Here is a 10,250-nt window from a genome sequence, read left to right on the forward strand (position 1 = left end):
GATGCTAGTGCGAAAATAAAATATAGAAAATATCCACTATTTTATTTGGGCTAATTTGACCTATGGCTGAACACAAATGTAGGTAGGAAGCAGGAAAACTATTTTATGACAACCTGCAGTGTGATATGTGGTTGGGATTAGGTCCTAAAGAAAATATTCTTGGCAGACCAGGAATAGAGCAGGTCAGTAGAGATTATACTGACAAAATACTGAGATAACATTAGGCTAGCACAAAAAGTATCCCACCATAATCTATTCAGAGGGGAAAAAAATCCCTAGCATTTCTAGATATAAATATTAGGAAAATAAGCAACCTAAATATTCAGGATATCATTAAACCTTAAATGACTGTATAGGCTTAAATCATGTTTCTGCTGACTCTGAATGCAAATTTTCATTGAGTGAAAAATAGACACTTTTAATCAGATGATGAGGAACAATTATCTGCAGTTTTGTTAGCTAACATCAGGGAGCCCAGAGGGAACACGAGTTTACTTAATGCTGTTAAAAAAGCTTTTTTGGTCTCAAAAAGTACTTAATAATGTTGAACTACCATAACCATAAAATATGTCTTAGTTGCAGAAAGTAAAGACATACCAAGCATATGGCATCAGAAATAATGGTGCCATTCAATAACATTTTTACATTATTATAAATAATTTTGATTTGTTATTTCTCATCATTCATTCTCATGTATTCTACAGATTATCATTTTTCCCACACTGGAAATCAGCACAGCAACAATTTACTGTTAACTATTGCTAAATTACAATTTAGGTATTCCTACTGCAAAACATTCAGGTTGCATTATGTTGTCATTCACTGGTATTGAAACTACTAATGAAACTATTGCTTTCCTTTGCAAAAGAAATCTTTTTTTTTATTATTTGTTCTCTTATGTTGCAGTTTTCAAATGGCAATTTGCCATTATTCTTCAAAATATCTTCCCACAACAGTTTGTTTCTACTCGATGACAAGAGGCAAGCTGTTGGCTGTCAAGTATCAGTACATTATTCATATCCATATTATGAAACCTAAAAAAGCTTCTTCAGATATTTTTGCAATTTAGTTCATTCCTTATGGAAAAGAGTTTAAAGTGAACTTTAGTGCAGTTACACCCTGGACAATCCACAGCTGAAAGAGCCACTATAAATGCTCCAACTGTAGGAAGTATTCTTAACTTACTAAACACTAAGGCATTCAATGATCAAAACCACAGATCCATAGAGAAGTAGAACTCAAAAAACAGTCTTTCTTCCTGTTTAATCTCTTACTGGTTTTTATTTAATAGTTTTATTTTAATATATACAGAGGCTGGCATAATTGTTCCATTCTTAGAAAGGAACTGGGTTTTCAGTACTTCAATCCTAGAGCAAGATGGTAACAGAAACATCTTATTTATCTTATTTATACTTATCTATGTTATCTTCCAGTGGCAAGTCTGCTGGCCACTTGAGCACTTGCATATAAATATATATATACACACACACACTAAGCACCCACACATGCACAGAGCACATACAGAATGTGGCACTGTCTTAGCACCATAGTCTGTAAACAAACACCCTACAATACTTTGCATTTGTGCTATGATATAGCCACAATCTAGAGAGACTTCTCAGTTCACTAAGGCACAGCAGGAAGATCTCATAGTTCTCACAACTCTAATTCACGCTCAAAACAAAATAAGTCGCATATCCAGGACACCATTTTCCATTCACACAGAAGAATGGAAGTGTTAATACGTGCACATCACTGGGATTGTTACAAAGCTTATATACCTGGCAGTAAATTAAAACATACATAGACTGGAATAATTTCATTCTAGTATGAACACTAAGCATCTCCAAAAGTCCATTCTAGTATGAAATCTAGTTACATCTCCAAAAGAAGTTCCTTTTAGCAGCAACAATACAATCAGTGGCTGGTTTATTATCAGCCACTCCTGCTTGCCTGACCACCCTTTTCATTAGAAGCACATAAGCAAGTCCTGTTCAATAACTTCAAGCAGGTTTCACATTGCAAGATGGGAGAAAAGCTCCAACTTTTCTATTAAATATTTCAAAACTAAGTCAAAAGCTACTCACATTTCTTGGGGAGGACAAAATAAGATTCCCAGTAATCAAAAGAAATAAAGACCTTAGTACATACAGAAAGAAAATCAATTTTATAGTGTTAAAAATATAACAAAATAGTAGCTGTTTTTCATGTCTGAGATCTCATTCTCACCCACATAAAATGAATAAAGAAGATTTAAATAGGCACCACTGCATAAATATTCCACTAGCTCTGCTTTCTGTGAGTACAGTTTCCCTTCAGTGTTTCTCCCCAGTTAACAATGAAATTGATTTTTGTATAATCAGCATGTTATGTTTCCTTGGTATTTCTAGTCATGACTTCTGCAGAATTAAAACTCAGGGACTGTCAGCAACATATCCAGAGCTCAGAATGAATAAAACTGTAATTCCAGGAGTGTACTGATCTTGCAAATTAATTTGACATTCACTGTGATGAGTGATCAAGGCAAACTACTTTGCTGTTGTGCATGTGTTCAGAGGTATTGTCTGTCACAATAGCTATTTACACAGCGTTAGAAATCTAATGAAATCTACCAACCTCCCATTTTTAAAAAACAGTAAATTACTTCCTCCTCATATGGAAGCGTGGGTTGAAAACAGCACCAGATTTAGTTTCACCCATTCAAATGAATCTCAGATTTTCTGGTATTCACTACAACTGATCTTCTCTGATACTTCTACACATATACAATCAGGTGTGTCTCTCTTTAATATTTTCACAGTATTTAACATTGTTCCAAGTTCATTCTCTTTCTTTCAGGTTGCTAAACACATCCAATGCTCAGCTAATCAGTAGAGCCAGAGAATCGTATTTCCAAGACCTTATTTTCACAGTGGGAACAGTTGCAAAGCTGTTAGTTCCTACTGTCTGGCATATTTAGCAAAATGAACAAACACATAAATAAATAATTACTTCCAAACAAGCAAAGTTTCTGAGAGTCCCTACTGATAATTTCATAGAAATATAGTTGCCTAAGCTGCAATTGTGTATCTCAGGTATAATTCCACAGAAAATGGTGCCAAATGTCAGTCATTACTCAGTATACCAGAGATGTCAGTATTTGGTCAGTAACTTAGGGACTCTTTCCATGTGTTTTTATGAGAAAATCTTCATTTACATAAGAGATAATCAGTAAACATAATTCATTAAAGTATGTAAACACTACAGATTTGTTCAATTTACTTAAATGCATTGATTGATTAGAGGGTTGGAGCACCCCTCCTATGAAGACAAGCTGAGATAGTGGGTGTTTCAGCCTGGAGAAGGCTCAAAGGACCTTATAGAAGACACCAAGTACCTAAAGGTGTCTACCAGAGAGCTAGAGAGGAATTTTTCCCAAGGGCATATAGTGATAGGACAATGGGGAACGGTGGTAAGTTGAAGGAGGGCAGGTTTAGATTAGAGATCAGGAAGAAATTCTTTAAGTGCCATGAGGCACTGGAACAGGTTGCCCAGAGAAGCTGTGGACTCCTCACCCCTGGAATTGTTCAAGACCAAGGTGGATGGGGCCTTGAGCAACCTGGCCTAGTTGATGGTGCTGCTACACTTGACAGGGGGTTACAACTGTTAAGGTGCCTTCCAATCCAAGCATTCAATGATCTTAGCCAAGGAGAATTCCATGTAACTTCATCAGAAGTTTTGCATAAGGGTTTTAAGAGCATGTCCCTGGTTAAAACAAGAGACATCAAGTAAAGATAAAATGTGAGAAGTATTTGTTTCTGGTAGCAAGCAAGGTGGACCACAGTCAGTGCTACACAGCATTCCAACTTACCTGTCCTCTTCCTAGGGGGAGTCCCAGACACTAGGGCAACACAATGGTTTGACATTCAGTGATGTGAATGTGCCAATGAACATGGCTGGTGATAATGTAGCAACTACATTGTCTTTAACTCAAGTCTCATATGCAGTTCTTCAGCTGGGACAGCATCAAATACCTATCAGTTCCTTTTCCACGTATGAATTAATCTCAGCAAAGGGGAGGAGACCCTGCTGAGTTCATAATATTGAATACTGTGATACATTTTTCTCTAAAAATGCATTTCATTAACTGAGAATAATGCAGCCTTTATTCTTTCATACATATATTAGTTTAATGAGCCATTAAAGTGTCTAGTATTTAAAGCATACACAAAGATCTATAGTTTGAGTTTCAGAAGTCATCCAAATATCTTACAAGTGCCAATAGTAGTCTCAACAGGAGAAATTTAGCCTTTCATTTATTTTAAATTGCTCTTTCATTTCATTCCATTCCATAAAATGCATTTATTTACAAGAAGCCACCTGAAATCTTTAATACTGAATCAAGAAATCTAAGTTAGAAAAAGCAAAATGGGAACATATATGTTGGATTTTACTTTCTCTAGTCAATTAATCAGAAAATTCTTCCCTTCCCACTGATCAGAGTTCCATAAGGAAATCTGTCCCCTTGGAAGAAACAATATCCACAAAGGGGCCATGTGCTTCAGCAGAGACCTCCAGATCTCCCAAGGAGGCTGTTGAAATACAGAAATGTTTAGACCTCACCATGGGAATTCCCCAGCACTCATATGGCCTGTGAATGTGACAAGGGAGTCATTGTTTCAGCCTTGCCACTTTAGTAAGGTCCAAACTGTTTGAAACCACAGCAGATGCATGCCCAGAGGATCAAGGAAAGACAAAAAAAAGTATGGTTTCAGAACTACAACTATTTTCTATTGCAAACCAGCCTCACCCATGACTTTTTACCTTCTCAGAAGTTTACTGCATCTAATTGCTTCTGTATTATTGGCTCAGGAACAACACCCATAAATCTGAAATATCTACATGGTATTATCCTCGCATAATCTTGGCACACTTGTAACTAAAATACTTCACCAAATGGAAATTTACTGCCAGAAAATCTAGGCAGATGCGATTTTTCCAAAATCTGTTACTTTACTCAGTATTCTACCAGAAGTCTGGTCTATCCTGTATTTCTATATATGAATAATTTCAGTAATATTATTTTAAAAGAACTTTGAGTTCTGTTACTTTGATTTTTCCATCATTCTTTATCTCATAACTATTGCCATTAACTAATATGAAAAGGCAATTACAGCAGAGCAGAATTTTAGCTGATGCTAAGACATACACATATATCAAGAATATTAGACAATTTCCTTCCCTTTGTTCCAAAGTAATTGTATATAATACTATATAACCTCTATTATAACTAAATGTATGCTTCATGGTTGTGAGAATTTTAATATAACTCATTCTAAAGTCTACTTGTTCCGTTTGTGTGATGGCTTAGCACTGCTAATAAGATTAAAAAAAAAAAGAACTTGTGCTGTCACACTTAGGAGGAATTACAGTTTGTGATCCAAGAAGTAGCTCTGTCATGCAACAAAAGACTGTAATTCAACACACCTGAAAAAGCTCAGCAGATTTGAAAGTGTACCTTTTAGGCAGAAAAGACAGCTAAAGAGTTCTAAAGTGGACTAACAATGCAAAACATTGATAAGGGACCTTGGAGTTTTCAATGGATGACTTCTTTCTTCCACCTTCCTAGCTTCTCTGATAAGTATTTTTTTAATAGGGTTCTTAATTCTAGTTGAGGCAATATGAAAATAATAGAAGACCAATTCATACAGATATGTAAAAGCAAAGGAAGCCTTCAGAACAAGGAAATGAAGCCACTGCAATTTGTAGTGTTTGTGGGAGAAAAAAACCCAAACAATGAAGAATGTTTGGGGGGACTGAAACTCCTGAGATGCTAGAATGTATTCCAAAACACATTTGCAGCAACAGTGCAAAACAGTGATAAGTGATGTAAGCAGTAGTGAGAAATTACATTGGATCACAGCATATTTTCCAAGATATATATAAAAAATATACAAGATATATATAAAAAATTAACTTAATCTAATGCTGTTGCAGACTAAAAACTTTATAGTCTTTATAGTCTTATATAGTATATAAAAACTCTATAGTCTTTAGGTTGCTAAAGAAGCTCTGTATTCCAGCACAGAGTTCTTTCAGGACTATTTAAAGTCAAGTTCAAACTACTCATGTGCTATATTTGTATTCTTCATTTCTCCTTATCTATTTCACTCTGAAGTCCATAAAAGAATTGTAAAAAAAAAGAGCTTATCCTATGTAAATAGTTAATACTCACTTGATAAGCATGCAAAAGCTTTATTCTCAGTAGGCACATGCAGAGAGAGCACATTTATATAGCATATCTCTACATAAATATTCACACACGTACATACACACAGTTGGCCACACATTCTGTGAAATGGTTTGGGTTGGAAAAGACGTTAAAGATCATCTACTTCCAACATGCCTGTGCTGGCCTCCTGCAAGGCAGCAGTGTGGTCCCATCCTGCCCATGCCTGCACCACTGCTGTTGTTAAGGACTGCTGGGGGACAAGGATGGGGCAAGTGAGTACTCCCCTCACCCCTGTGAGGTAGCACAGAGTCACAAGCAGGACTCTGCCAGCCTGTGCCACAGATGGGAGGCTCATCTCAGTACTGGCCTCTCACAAAATCACAGAATATTCTGTCTTGGAAAGGACTCACAAGGATCAAGTCCAACTCCTGGCCTTGGACAAGACAGCCCCAAGAACTCCACCACATGTGTGAGAGCATTGTCCAAATACTTTTTGAACTTTATCAGGCTTGGTGCTGTGACCACTTCCATGGGAAGCCCATTCCGGTGCCTAACCACCCTTTGGGTAGAGAACTTTTTTCTAATATCCAACCTAAACCTCCTCTGACACAGCCTCAGACCATTCCCTTGGGTCCTGTCACTGGGCACCACAGAGGAAAGATCTGTGCCTGCCCCTCCTCTTCCCCTCATGAGGGCATTGTAGACTGAAGTGAGGTCTCCCCTCAAGCTCCTCCAGGCTGAACAGACTAAGTGACCTCAGCTGCTCCTCATACAGCTTTCACTTCGAGGACCCTCACCATTTTGGTTGCCCTCCTTTGGACACTCTTTAATAACTTAATGTCTTTTTACATTGAGGAGCCCAACACTGCACACACGACTCAAGGTGAGGCTGCTCCAGTGCAGAGCAGAGCAGGACGACCCCTCCCTTGCCTGGCTGACGATGCTGTGCCTCATGCACCCCAGGACACAGTTGGCCCTCCTGGCTGCCACGACATTGCTGACTCAGATTCAACCACCAACCAGAACCCGGGTCTTTTTTTGTGGCACTGCTTTCCAGCATCTCATTCTCCAGTCTGTACACACAAACAAGGTTGCTGCATCCAAGGTGCAGAACCCAGAACCTCCCAGAGGTTCTCTTCTCTTCTCTTCACTAGAAATTAGAGGAAGAAGTTAAAGGAAAAACAAATCACATTTTACAGTGACAAAAATATTTGGAAGCTTTGTGACAATATCAGGAGTAAGAATCAGGACCCTCTAGAACAATCTCATGCTTGTTTCCATGGAAAGAAAACGGTGCCTTGAAACAGGCTCTTTTCACCCAGTGTGCAAGGGGATGATCCATAGTCAGAGTGGAGGTTATGTCTGGTTTCCTTCATATGGTAAGAGAATTTTCTTTCTTCTATCCTTCTGTTCTTAGTTGCTGCAATTACTGAGACATTAAACAGAATTTTTCCATTTGAGAGAAGTACATCAACATTAGCATATACCAAAGTCAAGTACCACAGATAACTTAACGTTGCAATTTCTTTCTTCATTGCCTAACAAAAAAAAAATACTCAGTTTTACAGGAGGTGGCTGTAAAATTTCAGATCACCTCCTGAGGCACAAAGCTTGTAGTCTGAGTGATACTGCATATTCCGTAGTGAGGCATGAAATGGATAAAGGTTTTGAGCAACGCTGCCAAAAAATTAAAGAATCTCATAAGGAAAGAGATAGGTTTTTTGTTGCTGAGGATTTTAAGACTTTTCTCATGCTTTGTAACCAGCCACATAAGACACAGTACTTGGCTCTGCGGGTGTAAAAAAGCAAACCCAAAGTGTAATGAGAAATGGAAGATGCCCGCAGCGCCTGTGGACACCAGTATCTCCTGCTCTAATGGCAAGTTGCATTTTTTTCAGGCTTTCCTGGAGAAGGTGGTGAAGTCACTGCTATGTTCTCTGTTCCTGTGGCCTAAAAGCAGGTTCCTGTGATGCTTGGTTCTTCATGCCAAAGACATTGAATTTTTCATTTTGCTGATTCAAATTGTGGGGTAAATCCTGAGGTCATTCATTCAGTATGGTTACAAAGTTGAATGCACTGATTGCATGACATTGTAAGAGCCTAGCCTTGATGGCCCAACTGGCATTTAATGGCACCTACATGCCTCAAAACCTTGGCTGCCCTACAAATATAATTAAAAAGGAGTCTAGAGAATGTGCATTGACATGCTGTCAGGTCGATACAGAGCCATCTACTGGTAGCACAGACTCTTAAGAAGCAACAAAAAACTTTTTAAATCCCACGTAAGACCAGCAGGATTTCTTGCCACAGAGAGGGGTTTACTAGCAGCAGTTCCCATCTTCCTGAGCTGCTAGTAATATTCTCCCTGTTACATTTCAAATGGATAACACGCCTATGTATAAAATTCTTAGGTGGTACCATTCCATTGGAAAAGTGGATTTTCAGACAAAAGTAAACAAAACAGCATATTTAAATCAGGCCACTTATATTGACAATAACTTTTGCTAACTTCACTAGTTTATACATTTATCCTATGAGACTAATGAGAAAAAAAGCTACCTGTACACATGTTTCATCTGGTAATGTGCTAGCAAACAAAGCTGGTGTATCTAGTGAATACATTGGAAACTTTTCCAGGGAATTTATTACTGCAGCTGCCAAATCAGAAGCTTGTCTAGATCCTGGCTCTTGATTAGTAAGAACCGTGGCCTGTAAGATGTTGGCTGGTCATGAGGATTTCTACAGCAGTAAGTAGAAAGCAAGTTCAAAAATGAATGATGAATAGGAAAACAGACATTAAAGTTTTTTCCTATGCACTTTGTTTTGTAAATACTCTCCCTGTTCCACAAAATAATAAGCTGGTCTGTGAACAGGAAATCTACCAAAGCCTGCTTTCTCACAAACTGGTACACTGCCTCTGCTAGAAATCCTGCCAGTCCCCCCCTGAAGTCCCCAGCAGATCTGCTACTCTTTTGGCTGGGTCAAGTAACAGTTCTTACATCCACAGTGGGACTGTCCAGCCAAATACCCACACAACAGTTCAGTTTGATGGGTCAGGGCAGTGTACTTAGAACAGAAGTAACCAGCTGAACCTTCACACTTATGTCTGGCAAATATTGATCACCCCACATACACGCTCTTAACTCCTTCATGTAGCATCCCTCACACCAAAACAGTTTATACACACTCAGCCATCTTAAAAACAGAGCCATGAGCTCATGTCCAGAGCCAACGTGGACAAATGTACCTGCTGAATGTGCAGAATTCTGCCTTTTCGCGATCAGGCATTTTACGAGTCGGTTTCTCTTCAGAGATTGATGGTGATTCCTCATCACTGTCAATCACATAATTTCCTAAAACAGGATTTAAAGAGAAGGGAGGTTTGTTAACTTTCTTGTATAGTCCATCTCTATCTTGCATTAATACACCCTCAAAATCGGTACTGGAAAACACTTCTCTTGTATTTCATCATTTGAATGCTATTTCCTGAAGAGTTCATTCTACAACAAATCAAAGAAGAATGTACAAGTCTCTACAAAGCTGTCCTATGTCCCACGATTTGTATTGGGTATTATCTCTCTGTTGACAAAAACTTGTGAATTTTTCTTCTTTGAATGAAGATGGTTAGGAACAACTTCTATAGCTCCCAGACACTTGCAAAACATTTCTCCTGCTTGAAGCATTTATTTGAAAAGAGGTGCTAATAATTTAAAACTTAGATTCCTCTCTGCAAGTGATAAATGTGATGTTAGCTCCTGTCAGAAACAGGGTCCTACAGTATAGAATGCATAGTTCCCGACTGCTTTTGCAAGTCACTCACAGCTTCCACCCTGCACTGTGCACATACAAACTATAAAATTGTGCTGCTAGTACAGCTGAGTACATTTGTGTATGCTGATTGCACAGATCACAAGCTTTTGCTCTGGCAGCTTTTTAAACAAGTGGATGTAGATGTTATACCTTGCTGCTGGTCCTTCTTTAGTGCAAGCTTGGCATGGGGAAATACTCTCTGCAAGGTTTGTAAAATCCTTTCTAGCAT

At 38.3% G+C, this 10,250-nt stretch overlaps 1 protein-coding gene across 1 annotated transcript; it reads right to left on the reverse strand.

Moving 5' to 3' along the window:
- Positions 1-8,802: 8,802 nt before the first annotated feature.
- Positions 8,803-10,250, reverse strand: LOC128813754 (ATPase family AAA domain-containing protein 2-like). The gene is made up of 3 exons (XM_053989089.1): positions 10,172-10,250; positions 9,459-9,564; positions 8,803-8,950 (listed from the first exon to the last, which is right to left on the reverse strand). Exons 1-3 carry the CDS (start codon positions 10,248-10,250, stop codon positions 8,857-8,859), a joined length of 279 nt encoding a protein of 92 aa, XP_053845064.1. The 3' UTR covers positions 8,803-8,856.

Source organism: Vidua macroura, chromosome 1, assembly GCF_024509145.1.
Source record: "Vidua macroura isolate BioBank_ID:100142 chromosome 1, ASM2450914v1, whole genome shotgun sequence".
Classification (NCBI taxonomy): Eukaryota; Metazoa; Chordata; class Aves; order Passeriformes; family Viduidae; genus Vidua; species Vidua macroura.

What these genes read in the sequence shown, in the direction of transcription:
- LOC128813754 (XM_053989089.1), bottom strand. Translation starts at nt 10,250, where the DNA reads ATGCTAGAAAGGATTTTACAAACCTTGCAGAGAGTATTTCCCCATGCC. An exon ending in AAAGAAGGACCAGCAGCAAG is followed by an intron (nt 9,565 to 10,171) that starts GTATAACATCTA and finishes ATCCTGTTTTAG; the next exon opens with GAAATTATGTGATTGACAGT. An exon ending in GAATTCTGCACATTCAGCAG is followed by an intron (nt 8,951 to 9,458) that starts GTACATTTGTCC and finishes TTACTGCTGTAG; the next exon opens with AAATCCTCATGACCAGCCAA.